At 34.5% G+C, this 20402-nt stretch overlaps 3 protein-coding genes and 1 pseudogene across 4 annotated transcripts; 2 read left to right on the plus strand and 2 right to left on the minus strand.

The window, feature by feature from the left end:
- Window positions 1-1037: 1037 nt before the first annotated feature.
- Window positions 1038-2959, minus strand: LOC127901251 (uncharacterized; annotated as a pseudogene).
- A 1014-nt stretch (window positions 2960-3973) lies between these two features.
- Window positions 3974-7513, plus strand: LOC127900631 (uncharacterized). The gene is made up of 4 exons (XM_052435804.1): window positions 3974-6106; window positions 6215-6777; window positions 6823-7147; window positions 7286-7513. Exons 1-4 carry the CDS (start codon window positions 3974-3976, stop codon window positions 7511-7513), a joined length of 3249 nt encoding a protein of 1082 aa, XP_052291764.1.
- Window positions 7514-10304: 2791 nt separating this feature from the next.
- Window positions 10305-11530, minus strand: LOC127900632 (uncharacterized). Its single transcript, XM_052435805.1, has 4 exons — window positions 11354-11530; window positions 11115-11276; window positions 10579-10662; window positions 10305-10489 (listed from the first exon to the last, which is right to left on the minus strand). Exons 1-4 carry the CDS (start codon window positions 11528-11530, stop codon window positions 10382-10384), a joined length of 531 nt encoding a protein of 176 aa, XP_052291765.1. The 3' UTR covers window positions 10305-10381.
- Window positions 11531-17724: 6194 nt separating this feature from the next.
- LOC102619773 (rhodanese-like domain-containing protein 14, chloroplastic) lies at window positions 17725-20314 on the plus strand. 2 transcript variants are annotated; one of them, XM_006491584.3, is made up of 6 exons: window positions 17725-18229; window positions 18505-18551; window positions 19137-19229; window positions 19407-19545; window positions 19633-19738; window positions 20062-20314. In XM_006491584.3, exons 1-6 carry the CDS (start codon window positions 18004-18006, stop codon window positions 20174-20176), a joined length of 726 nt encoding a protein of 241 aa, XP_006491647.2. In that variant the 5' UTR covers window positions 17725-18003; the 3' UTR covers window positions 20177-20314. The 2 variants fall into 2 exon arrangements, with proteins under 2 accessions (XP_006491647.2, XP_006491959.2); XM_006491896.3 differs by having other exon boundaries at window positions 17730-18229; window positions 19636-19738.
- The last annotated feature ends 88 nt before the right edge of the window (window positions 20315-20402 follow it).

A 20402-nucleotide genomic window follows, 5' to 3' on the forward strand; every position in this document is an offset into this window, starting at 1 on the left:
TCCTGTCGGTGCTGCTGGTTGTGATTGTGGTGATGGTGCATTTTCATTTTGTGGCTTTTTGAGTAGCTGCTCGACGTGGGGATTTTGATTTCTCCTAGGGGTTTGTATAGGATCCCATAAAAGCTCTGCCTTTTTCCCAACCTTTGCTAGCTTTGCTATGAACAGATGTGGGTCTACTGTACTCGAGACTGCCACTGTTCCCTCATTTGCATCTATGCTGATTGTATGCACGCCTGCAAAATGATAAAAGACAGTCCATAAAATTGAAAAGTGCAACATATATCTCTGTAGGGGAAAATGGGAAAGTTACCATGAATTTTCTTCAACACTTTCTTCGCCCTCCGTTGGCAAGTCTCACACTTTAGTTGCATTTTTATAACACAGGTCTGCAATGGCAAAATCACAGATAACATTTTTGTCTCAACCATTACATCCATGTGATTGTATGTAGAGATTGATATGCTTTGAATGACAACATGTACCTGGGGAGAAACCTGATTGTTGTCCATTGAAGTTGACTTTCAGATCTCCGAAAACAAATGCTAGTTGTTAGTGTGCTCACCAAATGCCGGATACTTCACTGCTGTTCTTAGAAAAATGCTGAGGGGGATGCCTTAAACAATTTTCAGGTTTAAAGAGTGATATCTATACGCAAGTAATATCGGGCTTAATTTAGAAATTAATTTCTGATTTAGTGTCATGTAAGAAATTTAATACAATAATTTCAAGGAAGATATTCTGTATAAATGCCATAATTCGTATTGATCTCTTTTGAGTCATGATAGTTAGATTTGTATGAAGAAGTCATCTTGATTTGCTAGTGCGACATCCAAATTTTAACGTCAAAATTAGAGATTTGGGGCAAAACCAGAAGAGAACATTTTAAAGTGACTACTTATATATTTTTATATTTTATAAACATAGGATATCAGATACTATCAAATTGGATGGTGCCAATGTGAATTTCATATTAAAGATATCTTGTACAAGGAATTGAAACGTGATCAAGAAACACTCCATGGGGGTCATTAATTACACATTATGATTGCCACTTATTGGATTTAATCACACGTGCAGAATGGAAATGACTTGAAATCTAAACTAAAAGAGAGCCTTGCATCACAGTAATAGCTTTCCCTCGCAGCTGCACTCTCTGATTCTGCTCATCTAAATGAATGTTCAAGATCCCACTTCTAGGTGATGCCTGAGTGAAGTATAAAGTGTAATCAATATATAACAATTACAAGAATATGAACAAATGCTACTTAGACCGAAATGGATGCAGAGAGAGTACCGCATATGCCACAAAATCACACTTTCCTAGCTTTTGACTCCAATAGGTTGCCAAAGCACAATATGCGCTCCCACAAACAGGATCCTGATATAAACAAGTCATGTACATAAGATATTGTTCATTAGAATTGTTACAGTCCTGAGATAGTTTTTGAAAATGACTTCCGTCTTACTTATTAGATCCTAAACTACAATACCATACATAAAAGAACGTTCTTTGGTCTCTTCCATAGACACATTACTTCAAATGCCAAACATCCTTCATTGAAAACAAAACAGAGCAGTATACGTTAGAGGCACTAAATGTTTCAAAGTTGGCAAAAGGGGGAAAAGGCAGTAGAAAATGAACATTTTCAGCAGTAGCATTTACACTCAATTTGCAGTCCTCACTACGCATCAGATGCTCTCAAGACAGGAATGATATTCAATGCAGATCTCTTCGTAGCATGACTTATCATTCAGTCATGTTTATGAGAAATGTCCATGCTCATAATAGTAGTATATGAACTCAATCATTAAAACCAATGAGTTATTACCTCATTGACACCAAATTTAGGGCAGAAGAATCGGCTATAAAAATCAAATCCAGACTCTGGGGGAGCAAGCCCTGAAACAATTATGCCTCTTGTTCCAGGACATTTTTTCATTTCATCAAACTTTGGCTGCAAGTCTGTAACAGACTTTGCTGATGGGAGCACCACCTGCATAATGTAGCCAACTTTATTCAGAACAACTATTAAAACTATATCCAAATGAGTGAAGGGTAAAAAGAAATTACAAAGATGTCTTCACAGGTAGTTGTTATCTTCATATCCACAACTGAAGAGACGCCCAAAGCCTCGAGAATTAATGAAACCTCAGAAAAATTAAAGTCGGCAGTTGGAGCAGCAGGAAAATCCAATTCAATAAAATAGCACTCTTGTGCTTCACCATTTTGTGAATTGGAGTCATTCATTGCCTTAACATCTGGGACCTTTTTGGCTATTAGAATGCCAGACAGTGTGGTAAATTCAATTGTGTTGGAGTTTACCAAACCTCTCGAAAAGAGTGTGTGCGCAGCTGCTAATGCTGCATGACCACAAAGTTCCATCTGCAGAAAATCTTATCCTGAAGATCAAAATATACACTCCTTTGTGGTGAAGTGTCGTATATATAAATCACTATAACATGAATACATGAAAATATTAGCATGATGATCACTCCACAAAGCTTTAGTTATGATTTCCATTCAGAAATAAAAAGATGCATAGCCAAATAAATAAGAGTGAACATTCAACAATGATTAAATCATAACAAAACTAAAACCACAAGGAGTAAGATAGATCGTGAAGCTTCCGAACTAAGCCAAATAGCTTCGTCTACAATTTGTAATTATGCAAACTAAAACTGACCTCAGCAACAGGAGTGAACCATCTAAGACGGAACCTCGGATTAGGAGATTCAGCATCAGCAGGCGAGTCAAGTAACAGGTCTCAGAGATATTGAACTCAGAAGCCACAGCTTGTAGCCATTCTTCATCTCTATCTTCCTCTAACAAACAAACCGCTGCCGGGTTCCCCTTGAAAACTGAGTCGGTAAAAGCATCCACTTGTCAAAGCAACAAAAAGAACCCAGTCCCATTCAACCACAACGGAACATCAGAGTATTGTACGAGCTTCTTGGCCATGTTGCAGAATAAAGAGTGATAAGTGAAACTTGAAGTCGCAAGAAGAGGGATTGACTGAAAGGTTCTGGCAGGAAACTCTCTCTTTTGGGGATTGGGCTCAAATTAAGTTCTGCTACATTATTAATTTGAAAATGACATTGTATTAACTATCTCATATTCTACTAAACTCCTTACTGCGTACATAGAAAATTAAAATTAAAGATAAAAAAAAAGAAAAAAAAGAAAGATGAATGATGTTTCAATTTTTTTTAGAGATTGTTTTTAATAGTAAATTGTTCTATTATTATTTTAATTGAAAATGAGTGTTTAGACTCTATTAAACAAGTGTAATTCTCTCATCCTCCTTTTTATTTATTTTTTTCATTCTTTTATTTTTTTAAATTTTCTTATAAGATTTCTTATTACCCGCATACATTCATGAAAGTAGAAGAGTAGAATTGACAGAAAGAGAACGTATATAAATCCCTTGAAATCAACAACTTCCAAAAAAAATTCAAGCACAGTAACTTATCTTGAACAGTTTTTTTATAGATTGGGAGATTACAGACACCTCAGTTTAACAAAATCTACCGGTCAACAAATAAATTTTACAACCAATAATTGAGACCCAGAATTACAGACCACTTCATCAAGATTACATGAAGTTGGTACATGATATAATGCACAATCTTTTTTATGCACAAGAATGAGGTCCCGACAACTGGGAAAATTAATCAAATCCCTTGGACATTGTGTTAGAATCCTAGTCTTAGATCTACTTTATTTCCTTTTCCGTTAAGAATTAGTTATTAAGTTATTATGTTATTAGGAATTATTATTTTTGTAGGATCTCTTTGGCTTATATAAGGAACTGTTGCTACTTTAATAAATAATAAGAATTGTTGCTAAAAACTCTCATTCTCCCTCTGGCCACTTCTTCTCATTATTCTTCTCATCAATTCGTCGCTTCTAAACTGCTATCTCAAAGCAGTAGCCTAACATCTGGTATCAGAGCAGTTTTTTTTCTTGGGCATAATGACTGTTAAGGAACTGGAAGAAAGAGCGGAGCAATTATCTCATCAATTCAATGAGAAAGTTGAGGTCTTATCCCAACAGTCCAACGACCTCCAAGAATTAATCTTAAGTCTCCGCGATCAATTCATCCGGTTTCAAGAAAATAGAAACAACAACCAACCGTTACAAATCAATAATCAACAACCCGAACCTGCAGGACGTATTGGAGGAGCACTTGTGCAACCCCGCCATATATGGTTGGATTTCCCAGTTTTCAGCGGGGAAAATCCGACAAGCTGGATCTTTCGTTGTGAACAGTATCAGCGATTGGCTGCCTTGCCTGAGATAGATGTGTTGTCACTTGCTATCGGACACCTCGATGGAGATGCGGTACCTTGGTATCACTGGTTAGAGCAAACTATGGGTAATATGACTTGGGCCCAATTCAAACGAGCTCTAGTTACTCGATTTGGAACATTCGAAGACGGTGATGCAGTCGGGTCCATTACCAAACTACAACAGACTGGGACTGTTATTGAATATCAACGCCAATTTGAACGATTGGCTGATAGAACTCGGAATCTACCAGAATCATTCTTCATTAGTTGCTTCCTTTCGGGATTACGAGAGGATATTAAAATTGGAGTGCAGATGTTGAAACATGCAAGTCTCCTACAAACTTTTGAGCTTGCAAGATTCCAAGACGAATACGCGGTTGTTTCTAATCGAAAGATTCCACCTCGACCTAGTATGAGTAGGCCATCGCCACCACTCCTTAATTCATCTCCCACAATAACCAAAACTGAGGGGTCATCACAGCCCTCTCTATTAGGCCCACCCCCTCCGGGATTCCCACCATTTCGACGTCTATCAGTTGCCGAACAAACTGAAAGACGAGCCAAAGGATTGTGTTTCAATTGTGATGAACAATTTAAACTTGGGCATCGTTGTAAAGCTCCTCAACTTTTATTACTGGATGCAGATATTGACGATAAAGATGAACAAGCTGAGGCTTTCGAGGAATTCCTAGAAACAGTAGAAGTCTCTTTAAAGGCTCTCACTAGAGCAACCCCACAAAACACCATGCGACTGAAAGGGACTTTAAAAAAACATGGTGTCACTATATTAATAGACTCTGGTTCTACTCACAATTTTTTGAATCCATCTTTGGCTAAGCAATGTGGGTGCCCTGTCACTACTACAACTCAGTTTCAAGTTACTGTAGCTGATGGTGGAGTGATCAGCAGCTCGAGAAAATGTTCTCACGTCCCAGTAACTATTCAAGGCTTCCAATTTCACTTAGATTTTTTCTTACTTCCAGTAAGTGGCTGTGACATTGTGTTGGGTGCTGAGTGGTTACGTTCATTGGGTGCTATATTGTGGGACTTCTCAAAGCTAACTATGCAGTTCACTTGGAAAGGCCAAACTGTTCAACTCACTGGATATGATTCCCTGCCACCGGCTTTGGCAAATCATGGTGAAATTAATAGGTTATTGCTTCAAGAAAAGCAAGGCATTTTTTTCCAGATTATGGCAATAACTACTTCAGTAGCTGATATATCAGCACCTTCAATTATTACTAAGGTCCTAGAGACATATTCTGGCATCTTTGTGGAACCCACCGAACTTCCTCATGAACGCTTAATTGATCACCATATTCCATTACTTCCTGGAAGCTCTCCTGTCAATGTACGACCTTATCGTTATCCTCATTTTCAGAAACAAGAAATTGACCGCTTGATTCGTGAGCTGTTGGATGCCGGGCTCATTCAGCATAATGTTAGTCCTTATTCCTCTCTGGTTTTATTAGTTAAAAAGAAATATGGTTCTTGGCGTATGTGTATCGATTATCGTGCTCTCAACAAGGTAACCATTAAAGACCGTTATCTAATTCCAGTTGTTGATGAGCTATTAGATGAATTACATGGTGCATCAGTTTTCAGTAAGCTGAACCTTCGCTCGGGCTATCGCCAGATTCGAGTTCATCCCTCCGATATAGCAAAAACAGCCTTTCGTACTCATGATGGCCACTACGAATTTCTTGTGATGCCTTTTGGCCTTTCAAATGCGCCAGCCATATTTCAGAACCTGATGAACGAGATTTTTCGGCCCTTCCTTCGCAAATTTGTTTTAGTTTTCTTTGATGATATTCTTGTCTACAGCACTTCCCTACAGGAGCATACTTGACACCTCTCTACTGTCCTTCAATGTTTGCAACAAAATCGACTTTATGTCAAGCTTACAAAATGTTCTTTTGCTCAGTCATCTGTTGACTATTTGGGTCATATTGTTTCTGCTACTGGAGTTGCTGTCAATCCTGAAAAGGTTCAGTGCATGCTTGAATGGCCTAAACCTACCACTATTAAAACTTTACGAGGCTTCCTTGGCTTGACGGGATATTACCGTAAATTTGTTACTGGGTATGGAAAAATTGCTGCTCCTTTAACTAACATGCTTAAACAAGATTCTTTTACTTGGAATCCTACTGCTGAAGCAGCATTTGATGAGCTACGCCAAGCCATGGCTTCCACTCCAGTTTTAGCCTTGCCGAATTTCACCAAACCATTTTCTATAGAATGCGATGCTTCCGGCCGGGGAATCGGAGCAGTCCTCATGCAAGAGGGCCGTCCACTCGCTTATATTAGCAAAGCCTTATTTGGAAAAAACTTAGCCATGTCCACATACGACAAAGAAATGCTTGCTATTGTCTTTGCTGTGCAAAAATGGCGTCCGTATCTTATGGGACAGCATTTCAAAATTCTTACGGACCATCGCAGCCTTAAGTATTTCCATGATCAGCGCATTTCCTCTCCGAAACAACAGTTGTAGTTGTCTAAACTCTTAGGATTTGATTATGAAATTATTTATAGGAAGGGAGCTGAAAATTCAGTTGCGGATGCTTTGTCCCGTCGCTTCGAAGACTCTCATTTCCATGCCATTTCTTCCCTAATATTTTCTCATCTTACCGACATCAAGCAAGAGTACAAAGCCGACCCAGCCCTGTCACTTCTTATCGACCGTTTTCAGTCATCCCAATCTGTTCTTAATTATTCCTATGATGACTCCATTTTACGATACAAGGGTCGGATTGTTCTTCTTTCTTCTTCCGTTAAGTGCCAGTACATTTTACACGAATTTCACGCCTCTCCAATTGGCGGTCATTCGGGATTCTTACGCACTTACAAAAGACTCAAAGTTAGTTTATACTGGAAAGGGTTAAAAAGGGCTACTAAATTATTTGTTGCTGAATGTGATGTCTGTCAACGAAACAAGGCTGAAACTGTGCATCCTTCCGGGTTGCTTCAAACTTTGCCCATCACTGATAAAATTTAGGAAGATATCTCCATGGATTTTATTGATGGTCTTCCACCTTCTAAGGGCAAAACATCTATTTTTGTTGTGGTAGATCATTTGTCCAAGTATGCTCCTTTTAGTGCCTTATCCCATCATTATACAGCCGCTCTTGTCGCTAAAATTTTTGTGAGGGATGTTGCTAAATTGCACGGAATGCCTCGCACCATTGTCAGCGACCGTGATCCTATCTTTCTTAGTCAATTTTAGGAGGAATTCTTTCAATTACAGGGCAGTTCTTTATGCCGCAGCTCTACTTATCATCCTTAAAAGGATGGCCAAACCGAAGTCGTTAATCGCTCCTTGGAAGGATATTTGAGGTGTTTTGTTGGTCACCAGCCTTCTACATGGACTAACTGGTTGCCTTGGGCTGAATGGTGGTATAATACTACATTTCATTCTGCTATCCAACTGACTCCCTTTGAAGCAGTCTATGGTCGACCCCCCTTCAAATCTAATCTTATTTGCTTGGCATAACTAATGTTTATGTTGTTGACTTGGCTCTCCGCGATAGGGATTTGATTTTACGTCTTCTTTAAAGATAATTTGGAAGCTGCCCAGTCACGAATGAAGTTTTTTGCTGACAAAAAACGTACAGAACGAGTATTTGTTGAAGGGGATTGGGTGTACCTTCGTCTTCAACCTTATCGGCAGTCCACTTTGCATCCTAATGGTACTCATAAGTTATCTCCGCGTTATTATGGTCCTTTTCTGATTCTTTCTCGCATTGGCACTGTGGCTTACAAATTGAATCTTCCAACTACAAGCAAGGTTCATCATGTTTTTCATGTTTCATGCTTAAAGAGGAAACTTGGGGTTCATACACCATCACAACAGCTTCCTGATTCTCCTTATGTTGTTGCTTGGGAATGGCAGCCCTTGGCCATTTTGGATCGTGGAATTTTCAAACGCAACAATCGCCCTGTTACTAAGCTCCTTGTTCAGTGGCAAGGTCAGTCTAAGGAAGAGGCTACTTGGGAGGAATGTTCTGAGTTCGAGGCCCGTTTTCCTTCTTTCCAGCTTGCGGACAAGCTGCCTTCTTAGGGGGAGGGGATGTTAGAATCCTAGTCTTAGATCTGCATTATTTCCTTTTCCGTTAAGGATTAGTTATTAAGTTATTATGTTATTAGGAATTATTATTTTCGTAGGATTTCTTTGGCTTATATAAGGAACTGTTGCTACTTTAATAAATAATAAGAATTGCTTCTAAAAACTCTCGTTCTCCCATCTGGCCACTTCTTCTCATTATTCTTCTCATCAATTCGTCGCTTCTAAACTGCTATCTCAAAGCAGTAGCCTAACACATTGTCAGGAATTAGGAAAAGGTAATGCTGGGAATCTCGGCTAAACCATTTTTTCTTCTTCTTAATCATTGTCATCTTCAAAGATGTCACATCCTTTGATTACGTAACTGTACCGGTGACCAAATTATAGAGCTGTTCAAAGAAAAAACTTATTACGTATTAGACGGTCTGTCTTAATCCTCAGTAAACAATCAATCAACAAATGCACATTCACCACTAACTTTACTATTATCTAAGAGGTTTCTAACATCATCATCTGATTACATGGCTTTAAATCCAGCATGAAATGCAGCCTCCAAATGAGAGAACTTATGAGACAAATTACCTCACGGACACCATGCAGCAACAGACAACCTATGAAATGAATCTTGAACCCGTAGCACAACCACATCTGCATCATTACTCTCCTCAATGAAGGTACAAAGGAGTTTAACTCCTAACAATAAAATCTATTAACATGTTCTGCAGTAAAAAGATAAATAAAGAGCAGATATACCGAATGGTTGGCACATAATTAATACAGAATAAAGATGAGAATTGAATTTTTTTTTAATCCTTAATAAAACCAAGCGAATACTCGTTCCAACTTACTTTTTGGATAATAAAATTTTTATGCCAAACAGGTATTATGATGCTGGGTACAGAGAGCAGAAAATGAATTGTAATTAACAGAGTGAAGAACAAAAGGACATTTATATATACACATATACATATACATACATATGTATGTATATCTACCTTGTAGCCTTCAACAATCAATTCTACACCATGCATTCAAGACAGCTATCTTATCAGCATCAACATGAACTTTCCTCCTCAAGGTCGAGCCATTCAATGCTTTAATAATATTAGCCTACTACAAGCAAAAAATTACTGCAGTTGGAGCATTTGGGCTAATTATATGTCAAATTAACAGCAAAGCATTATGTTTTAATAAGAAATTAAGATTCAATCTGGACTCCGCTACTGCAACATGTATGCTGCATACAGCTCACCTCAATACTGACTGATATGAGAAAGACAACTTCAGTGTAAATGTAAAGATTATTATTTCATTCTACTGCATTCCATGTCAGCAAATTTCATATTGGAACAACTTAAATCAAACTAGTATGCTTAGTAAATGCTTGCCCTTTGGCACCTTAAGAAGGCAGTGTGCTTGAATGAACCAAAAGCACACACAGACACATACTGATAAAGATAGCAGTTATTTGAGAATTATAGATAGGAAAATCAAGGCAGAATACTACCCCAAGGTGGTGGAGCAAACAAGCCTCTAATTTCATCGGCATCTAACCGTGGAACAAGTTCCATCAACAATGATCATTTAACCACACTCGAGACTGCTGATTGCTAACCTGCAACAAAATAAAATGAGCCCCAATATGATTAATGAACTTGCACAAATTATATGGATTCTTTTCTCTGAAAAATGTCTTTGTTCTGAAAAACATCAGATCAAAAGGAACCGTAGAGAAAATACACGAACAAAAACACCTCAAATATCTTCAGCAGAACAAGTAGTGATCAACAAAATACACTCCAATGAAATTGGCTTACTGTTTATTGTATTACAATGAAGTGATTTTATCTTATAACATTGGATATCGGATACCACCAAATTGGATGGTACAAATGTAAATTTTATCTTAAAGATGTCTTGTACAAGGTATCGAAACATGATCAAGAAACACTCCAGGGAATCATTATTTGCATGTAATGATTGACATTTATTGGAGTTGATCACACACGCATAATGGAAATCACTTGAAATCTAAACTAACAGAGAGCCTTCCATCACAGTAATAGCTTTTCCTCGCAGCTGCACTCTCTGATTCTGCTTGTCTACATGAATGTTCAAGATCCCACTTCTTGGTGATGCCTGTGTCAGGTAAAATGTAATCAACATATAACAATTAGAAGGAATATGAATAGACATAAATTAGAGAGAAATCGATGCAAAGAGAGTACCGCATAAGCCACAAAATCACACTTTCCAAGCTTTTGACTCCAATAGGTTGCCAAAGCACAATGTGCACTCCCACAAACGGGATCCTGATATAAACAAGTCATGTACATATAAGACTGTTATTAGAACTGTTTCAATATTGACAGAGTTTTTGAAAATTACTTCCATCTTACTTATTGGATCCTAAACTACAGTACCAAACATAAAAGAAAGTTCTTTGTTCTCTTACATAGACATTTTACTTCAAATGCCAAAAATCCTTCTTGAAATCAAAACAGAGCAATCTACACTAGACTTTGGAGGCACTATATGTTTTGAAGTTAGCAAATGGGTGAAAAGCTAGTAGGAAATGAGCAATAATTTTGTTCACTTTCAGCTGTAACATTTCACTCAATTTGCAGGCCTTATTACTCATCAGATTTTCCAAAACATAAATGATATTCAATGCACAACTCCATGTAGCATGACTTATGACAAATGTACATGCTCATAATACAGTAGTAAATAAACTCATTCATTAAAACCAACGAGTTATTACCTCATTGATGCCAAATTTAGGGCAGAAGAATCGGCTATAAAAATCAAATCCAGACTCTGGAGGAGCAAGCCCTGAAACAATTATGCCGCTTCCAGGACATTTTCGTATTTCATCAAACTGTGGCTCCACGTCTGTAACAGATTTCGCCGATGGGAGTACCACCTGCATATCGTAGCCAACTTCATTCAGAACAACTACTAACACCATATCTAAATGAGTAAAGGGTTAAAAGAAATTACAAAGATGTCTTCTGAGGTAGTTGTTATCTTCATATCCATGACTGAAGAAACACTCAAAGCCTTATGAATTAATGAAACCTCAGAAAAATTGAAATCAGTAGTTGGAACTGTAGGAAAATCCAATTCAATAAAATAGCACTCTTGTGCTTCGCCATTCTGTGAATTAGAGTCATTCATCGCCTTAACATCTGGATCTTTTTTGGCTGTTAGAATTCCAGACAGTGTGGCAAATTCAATTATGTTGGAGTTTACCAAACCTCTCGAAAAGAGAGTGTGTGCAGTTGCTAATGTTGCATGACCACAAAGTTCAACCTGCAAAAAACTTATCCTGAAATTAAAATACACTCTCCTTTGCGTTCGAGTCAGTGTCATATATATAAAAAACTGTAACATGAACACATGAAAATCTATGAAGCCTAATGATCAGAAATAATATCACTCAAGATAAAAAATTTAGCTATAATCTTCCTTCAGAACTAAAAGAAGCATAGCACATAAATAAGAGTAAACATTCCACAATGATGGAATGATGACAAAACTAAAACCCCATGAAATAAGATAAATCATCAAGCTCCAGAACTTAGCCAAATAGCTTCATCCACAACTTATAATTATAAAAACTGAAACTGACCTTAGCAACAGGAGTGAACCATCTAAGACGGAACCTCGGATTAGGAGAGTCAGCAGCAGTAAGGCGAGTCAAGTAACAGGTCTCGGAGATTTTGAACTCAGAAGCCACAGCTTGTAGCCATTCTTCATCTCTATCTTCCTCTAACAAACAAACCGCTGCCGGGTTCCCCTTGAAAGCTGAGTCAGTAAAAGCATCCACCTGTCAAAGCAACAAAAAAAGAACCCAGTCCCATTCAACCACAACGGAATATCAATCTATATACAAAAGAGGAGATTAATATTAGTTACCACAGAGTATTGTACGAGCTTCTTGGCCATGTTGCAGAATAAAGAATGAAGTTTAGAGTTTGACACGTGAAACTTGGAGTTACAGAGCTGAAACCTGAAACTGAGATGAAAGAAATGGTCAACCTAACAGCCGCCAACCTACTGTCTTTTTCTTTATATTTTTTCCTTTCTTTCCACGCTTCTTCCCCTTTCGTTAATCACGGACGCTTGGCACATTCGATTGGACTGTGCATGACACAATAAGATTTGTTTTTCTTATAATTATCTTGTATTCTGCCTATTACAACCAACTGATTAACTTAATTTACAAGAAAAGAATTTTCTTAAATAGTAGAATCAAGTGAGGCAATGAATAAATTTTATTTGACTGTGAATTATATTAAATATAATTTAGAGAGACTCATAAGGAAATTAAATATACTAATATCAATTTATTAATTATTAAATAAATTTTATTTAATAATAACATTGATAAATAAAATTTTTATTTAAATTTTATATATGCCATTTCATTTATAAATTCACTAGAAAATAGAACCGCGTTTTACACGGCTTTGAAAAAAGAATTTAGTATTATCATTTTTTCTTACTTTACACTTGATGAAACTGATAAAAAAATATGAATTGATTTTTTTTTTAAGATGAGGCAGCCTTATAAAAAACAAAAAAAAAAAAAACTATTAGCCAGCAATACAAATAAAGAAGCAACGCAAAATAAAGAATAAAATGAGAGAATATATTATAGAGTGATTTTATTCATTCCAATTGTGTGTGTATAAAATAAAAAGATGAGCTCTCCTTTTATAGTTACATAATCACTCTATAAAATTAATGAAAAATTATGGATCATAATTCCTTGTGAGATAGTAGGAGCTATAGGAAAGCTAAAGGTTGCTAATGGGAGATAGTAAGGAGACTAAGAGATATATGTTATGAACATCTACATTTATTTTAATAAATTCATAACACTCCCCCTTGGATGTTCATTACAAAGAATATACCTCATTAAAACCTTTACATAATTGTTATTGTGTAATAATAATCAAATTAATTGTGAGAAGATAAAAGCTAAATGTAAAAGAAAATTTCTCTATTTATTAGATAATAGAGAATATACAAAGATGAGAAATAGTGATGCCACATCACCTCCTCAAGTCTCAACTTTATATATATACTAGAAAATAGAACCGCGCTTCATGCGGCTTTGAAAAAAGAATTTAGTATTATCCTTTTTTCTTACTTTACACTTGATGAAATTGATAAAAATATGAATTGATTTTTTTTTTTAAGATGAGGCAGCCTTATAAAAAAAAAATTATTAGCCAGCAATACAAATAAAGAAGCAACGCAAGATAAAGAATAAAATGAGAGAATATATTATAGAGTGATTTTATTCATTCCAATTGTGTGTGTACAAAATAAAAAGATGAGTTCTCCTTTTATAGTTACACAATCACTCCATGAAATTAATGAAAAAATATGGATCATAATTCCTTGTGAGATAGTGGGAGTTATAGGAAAGTTAAAGGTTACTAATGAGAGATAGTGAGGAGACTATGAGATATATGTTATGAACATCTACATTTATTTTAATAAATTCATAACACTCCCCCTTGGATGTTCATTACAAAGAATATGCCTCATTAAAATCTTTACATATTTGTTATTGTGTAATAACAATCAAATTAATTATGAGAAAATGAAAATCCAAATCTAAAAGAAAATTTCTCTATTTATTAGATAATAGAGAATATACAAAGATGAGAAATGGTGATGCCACGTCACCTCTTCAAGCCCCAACTTTATATATATATAAATTCATAACACTCCCCATTGGATGTTCATTACAAAGAATATACCTCATTAAAACTTTTACATAATTGTTATTGTGTAATAATAATCAAATTAATTGTGAGAAGATGAAAAGCTAAATGTAAAAGAAAATTTCTCTATTTATTAGATAATAGAGAATATACAAATATGAGAAATGGTGATGACACACCACCTCCTCAAGTCTCAACTTTATATATATATATATATATATATATATATATATATATATAATTTAATATATATCCTTAAATATATATTATAAAAATCCAATCCTTATTTAATAAAAAAATAAAATTATTAAATTTATATAGTTTATTATTATTACCAAATATTAATTACATTGAGATAACAAAATAAAAAATAAAATTAATAAAATAAAAATTATTTTAGTTATCAGTTATGAACATGCACAAATATATATGTGTGTGTGTGTGTGTGTGTGTTTATAAATGTGTAAATAAATTGTATTTAATATTATATCTATTTTAAATAGTTTCTCTTGCATCAGTTCAATAGTAAGATAGTAAGATTTACTAAATATAAATTATTGTTTTTAAAACTCCAGCACTTAAAAAAATTTACTAAATATTTAACTGATTCTTTTTATAGCAGATTATTTATGCAGCATAGCTAACAATAACTATTTTAAAAATTACAACATTACCAAATTAGCTCTAACTTCTAATTTGAGTTTCTAGCATCTCCAAAATACTCTTCAAATAAAATTATACTACTTATTTAAAGAGTCACATTAGCATTTAAGACTCCAAAAGACACTCCAATTAAGATTCTTCAAATAAAAAATGATTCTTTCTCTTCAAATTTGTAGAGTTGCTTTCTCACTCTTCAATTTATAATTTATTAACTTTTAATAGAGAGACAAAAGTGCTTTAATTACCATTTATTTTTTCTTTGAAAAATATTTATTTAGTTAAAATAATATTAACTTATTTATATTTAAAGAGAATTTTAGAAAATAACATATTTTTTCACTCTCCATTTCGCCACATAGATTAGCAAATAAATATTTGAAAACTAAAATTAATAGAATCTTTTGGAGATGCTCTAATATGACATTCATCAATTAGATGTAGTTAAGTAACTTTACAAGCTATGAAATACATAAATGACACATGGCAATGGGATTCATGTAGGGATTCAAATGTTAAGATCACTAATCACTAGCGTTATTGATAAAACTAATTCCAATAAATAATGATGAATAATAATATCTAGATCTCCATTGTTTGATGAAATTAACAATTTTACTCTACTTAATAATTTATCAACCATATTCTTAATCGTTATTTTTGAGTTTTGACTATTAAATACTATTTAATTTGACCTACATATATAATGAGTACGCTTAGGTTCGCTTGGAATTGAGGTGTTGTGACTTTTAAGCTACAGTTGCTGTGGAAAAAAAAATTATAATTATGAAACAAAACTTAATAATATATAGTAAATATAAATTTTAAATAATAATTTTAATAAAATTATTAAAAATATAATAGATTTTCTATTATACAAGTGAAAAATCATATTAACATAACTTTAAAATTACAACAGCTAGTGCTGTAACTTTTAAGATATAACTGTCCAACCTCAATCCCAAACGTACTCTATATATACATAATAAATTAAAAAATTATGTAAAATTATTATACATTCATATTGCATCACATGAACTATTTATTTGAGATGTAAATTACTCATAAGATCTAATAAAGTGATTTTCAAACATTTTTATTTTGTTAAACATCAGTGTTCAAATTGGTGTGAAGTAGAGAGTTAAAAATATATTTAAATTTTGTCCACTCTCCTTTTTTTTTTGTGATATTAGTTTTGGGTGCTTAGCATTGTTGATATAGATTTACAATGTAAATGAATTTAGGACAATTTATGGGTGATTATGAAACTGACACAAAATAGATTTTATTAAAGTTTTATAATAAAATGAAAGCATGTGGCTCGTGGATAGTCGCGATAAACATATAAGAGTAGTGATGCCTGACTCTTTTATTTCTCTCACTAGATCCCATTTTTAATTAATCTATTTTTTTTAATAATTATCATCGTTAAATAATAAAACATAATTTAAAATAGAACTCCAGAAATCCTAACTGCCTTCCACCACCATTATCACAACCTCAGGCCATGCACTACTAGCCTTTAATTGTTGATTGACCCTATTAGCAAATTCTCCAACAACAGTAGACTAAATCCCCTCATTTATTTTAATTGATTTTAGCAAAATTGATATGATAGTATCAAGATCAACATAATATCAAATGAAAAGAGGCAAACAATAGTTTTAATATAAGAATTAAGAGATTATAAATTAATTGGAGTAAATGATAAATAATAAAAATAGCTAGCAATAAAGTGGTTGAGATTGAAATGAATGATAAAGAATGGTGGCTTGAGGTGATAATTAAGGATTTTAATTTCGTGAACAATGTAGGGTTGAATTTGTTAATTCTCGAACACAAAGATATCAAATAAGATACATTAAGTTGTGATGCCCAATAACCAACAAAATCTAGATCCAGATCTGGATGTAGGTGTATCCGAATTTAGATCCGTATTCAGATTTGGATCCCTATCATATTATTTATTGTGATTCGGATGCGGGTAATATCCGTATGGATTTTGGACGGATATTTCGAGTATCTGGATCATACATTTATTTGTAAATTTATAATATTTTAGCTATTTAAAAAAAATAATCATCTAATATTAAACAAATCTAAAATAATCTTCATGGGTACTTGGATATATTATAATGTTTATGTGTGATGTTTTTAGATTAGGGATTGTGTTTTCTTATATAAATTTTAATTTTTAAATTTGCTTTAAAAAATATAAAGATCCGATATTTGATTTTTCAGATGCAAGTGCATAAGAATCCACATCCAGATCCGTTTGGATCGTCAATTTTTACATCCGAATCCACATTTTTTTATTATGCATATCCAGATATTTTTTGAATCAGTTTATCCAGATTCTTACAAATGCAGGCCAGATCCGAATTTATTTGCCATCTCTAGTGGTGCCAATAGTAGTAAAATTTGGCTAAGGTTTCTAGAATTGTTTTCATTTTTAATCAAATTTTGATCTATTAATAAGAATTATTTTTGTAATAAAATTGAATACTAAGGACTAGTGAGAGAAATTAAAGGGTTAAATATTACTACTTTATTTATAAATTATAATTCTATGAAAACCTAATGTAATCACAATATTTGGACTTAAAATGTATTAAATTTACTTTTAAAGGATACATGGAATTTTTTTTCTTTTAAAGAAAGGTATATATAGCCCTACGAAGTTGGAGTTTACTTTTAAATATTTAAAGAGATTTAAAATCTCAAACCTTGAACGCCAAGAACAAGGTAAAAAAGTAGTTTGCAGTATTTTTTTTTTTTAATTTTCCTAAGCAACATAAATATAATTTTTTTTCTCAAAATATAAAATATTTGAGTTTACGGCGGGGGGGGGCGGCGGGGAAGTTTTGAGTAACGCGGAGATATTTTTGTAGTGGCAGCACACAAAAAGTCTTTTGTCGTACAGCGAGTGAACTCTACATAAAGCAAACGTTCCAGATGAGAGAAATCCAGAATGGGAAGAAAGTCCTTGGCTCCTTGCAATACCAACCACAAGTTAAGATTTTAAGAGAGAGAAAGGAAAAAAAAAATCCACTTATGTCCTATTCACTATTCAGTAATCACTTCATACAAAGTCAGTCTAGAGTTGACAACACAAGTACTTCCCGGAAGCGCTTCTACAGGAGCAGGAGCAGGAGCAGGAGCAGGTTCACTAAATCCCACGTTGGGGCAAGACTAAAAATAGAAAATTCTTAGCTGCTGCTTTTTGTCTATCCAAATCTTTCAGACATTATGGCTGCTATTACTTCAGTCAGCCAATTACACTCTTCTTTATCTTCGTTATATCCTAATTACCGGTCTTCACCGTTGATCCTTGCTCCAAAAACTAATCAAGATACAACTCTTTGCTGCTTGACGGTAAGATCATTTACATTTTCAAGGAGAAGACTATCTTCACAGAGTGTTCCAAGGGGTCTCATAATCCAAAATGCAGCAACAAAACCTGCAAAATCACCAGGTAATATTTAGTTAATTTTTTAAAAGATTTTCCATAGGATTTTGAAGATTCCAGAAACAACTGGATAAATCTATGCCATTAGTTATATTATATTTAGAATAATGCTAGGAATCTCAATTATAATCTCAGCTTTCGAGTCCCTACTGGTAAGAGTCACATGACATCACTCAGTTATTAACTCTAATGATGGGATAATAGTTGGGATCCTAGCATTATTGTTGTATTTAAGCTCAACTCTGACTTGGGTTACTTTTACTCTCCTTTGGAGGAATCAGCTGAAGAAGATTGGAAGACTAAGAGGGAGTTACTGCTACAGAAAAGGGTACTTATCAGTTCTGTGTCTCTCTGTCACACACACTAATTAAGGCATGCCTGCTTAGACAGTAATTTGCTTTTATCTACTGCTTTTATATTTTGTAAACATGAATTTTCAATCAAATATGGGACTTTATAAAGCCTTTACACACGCATGCATATTGATACATGAAGGGATTGCGGTTCAAATGTAAAAGGCAGTCAAAGCTTACAATTTTGAGAACGTCAATTTTGGGAATATCTCAAATGTCAAGTAGTGACATAGGAATTCTATAGTTTGATTTGCAAAATATAATGCAGCATTCTGTACCATTTATTATCTTTCAAAAGAAGTTCAGGGTTCAATATAGACTGAATTACCGTCTCAATGCATTTTTGTTCTGGTCCATTGATCTCGAATAGACAATCGCTGACAAGTAATAACGGAAAAAATAAGAATGAGATAAAGAGAACAACCTATATTTTTCAGGAAAGGAAGGAAACGGATTATTCACGAGCCAGGTTGGATGAACCTTGACAATCAGGATATGTTTTGGTGATGATTAAATTGAGTCTTTGGATAAAATCTGTTGAAGTGTTTTATCTTCTGCAGGTAAGGAGTGTGGAAGCGAAGGAAGCTCTTCGTCTTCAGAAAGAAAACAATTTTGTGATTCTTGATGTACGACCTGAAGCAGAATTTAAAGAGGTCAGTCTTTTCGTTGTATTTAAATGATTGTAAGTAATCAAGGATGATAGCTTGGGAAAGTGGGTTAAAAAGTTCAAAATCCTGTCTTCATTTCAATTTTCTAAGTTTACACAATACTAATGAACAATGAACCTCATTTCACTTCGGAAACAAGGTATTGATGTTTCAATGGTGCAGGCTCATCCACCAGGTGCTATCAATGTGCAAATATATAGGCTTATAAAGGAGTGGACAGCATGGGACATTGCTAGGCGTGCTGCATTTGCATTTTTTGGCATATTTTCTGGCACAGAAGAGAACCCAGAGTTTCTGCAAAGTATTGCAAGCTAACCAGAATTCATTCATGTTGCTTCGTTTTTGTAAACATACAGATATATGTAACCAAATGTTTGGTATCACCCAGCAGGCGTGGAATCACAATTAGATAAAGATGCAAAGATTATTGTAGCCTGCGCAACTGGAGGTACAATGAAGCCATCTCAAAATCTCCCTGAAGGTCAACAATCAAGGTAATTTAATATGATCCTCTGACTTCCATTTTGTCTGTATTACTCTCTAGTCTATACTGTTATTAGACCTCATTGCTATGCAAAAGGACGCATCTAAAAAATATTTTCAACTTTAGTATCATGATAGCAGTCAGCACAATGAACACTTTGTCGATAAAACATGATGAGGGATTCAAATGAACATAAGATCTGTTAAGTTTTGGGATAGAAACAAGCTAACATAGTTGCATTTTGGTTCACCGCTGAATGAAAAGAAATCACTCCTTATTGCATTTTACCGCCGAATGAAAGAAGTCACTCCTAATTGCATTTCTCCACTGCAGATCGCTGATAGCAGCCTACTTGCTGGTCCTCAATGGTTACAAAAATGTCTACCACTTAGAAGGAGGGCTCTATAAATGGTTCAAGGAGGAATTACCAGAAGTTTCTGAAGAGTAAAGATCGACGGTCTTTTAAGCCGATACTCCACCAAATGCTAAATTTTGTTGCCACTCCAATGTTAATGTATTATTTGTAATTTGTATCGTGACTGACACCAACTTTATCCATCAATTCAGAGTGCACTTTAATGTGAAATTCTGTAGCAAATAAGAGTTCACTGATCCATGACCTATCTACCGTAAACAAGAACAGCATATCTTCAGGTAAATGAATAGACGGACGG

Source organism: Citrus sinensis, chromosome 3, assembly GCF_022201045.2.
Source record: "Citrus sinensis cultivar Valencia sweet orange chromosome 3, DVS_A1.0, whole genome shotgun sequence".
In the NCBI taxonomy this organism is placed as follows: Eukaryota; Viridiplantae; Streptophyta; class Magnoliopsida; order Sapindales; family Rutaceae; genus Citrus; species Citrus sinensis.

What these genes read in the sequence shown, in the direction of transcription:
- LOC127900632 (XM_052435805.1), bottom strand. Translation starts at nt 11,530, where the DNA reads ATGAATGACTCTAATTCACAGAATGGCGAAGCACAAGAGTGCTATTTT. An exon ending in CTACCTCAGAAGACATCTTT is followed by an intron (nt 11,277 to 11,353) that starts GTAATTTCTTTT and finishes TACGATATGCAG; the next exon opens with GTGGTACTCCCATCGGCGAA. An exon ending in GTGATTTTGTGGCTTATGCG is followed by an intron (nt 10,490 to 10,578) that starts GTACTCTCTTTG and finishes TACCTGACACAG; the next exon opens with GCATCACCAAGAAGTGGGAT.
- LOC102619773 (XM_006491584.3), top strand. Translation starts at nt 18,004, where the DNA reads ATGGCTGCTATTACTTCAGTCAGCCAATTACACTCTTCTTTATCTTCG. An exon ending in AAAACCTGCAAAATCACCAG is followed by an intron (nt 18,230 to 18,504) that starts GTAATATTTAGT and finishes TGGAGGAATCAG; the next exon opens with CTGAAGAAGATTGGAAGACT. An exon ending in AGTTACTGCTACAGAAAAGG is followed by an intron (nt 18,552 to 19,136) that starts GTACTTATCAGT and finishes TATCTTCTGCAG; the next exon opens with GTAAGGAGTGTGGAAGCGAA.
- LOC127900631 (XM_052435804.1), top strand. Translation starts at nt 3,974, where the DNA reads ATGACTGTTAAGGAACTGGAAGAAAGAGCGGAGCAATTATCTCATCAA. An exon ending in TCCTCTCCGAAACAACAGTT is followed by an intron (nt 6,778 to 6,822) that starts GTAGTTGTCTAA and finishes AATTATTTATAG; the next exon opens with GAAGGGAGCTGAAAATTCAG. An exon ending in GCACTTACAAAAGACTCAAA is followed by an intron (nt 7,148 to 7,285) that starts GTTAGTTTATAC and finishes GATAAAATTTAG; the next exon opens with GAAGATATCTCCATGGATTT.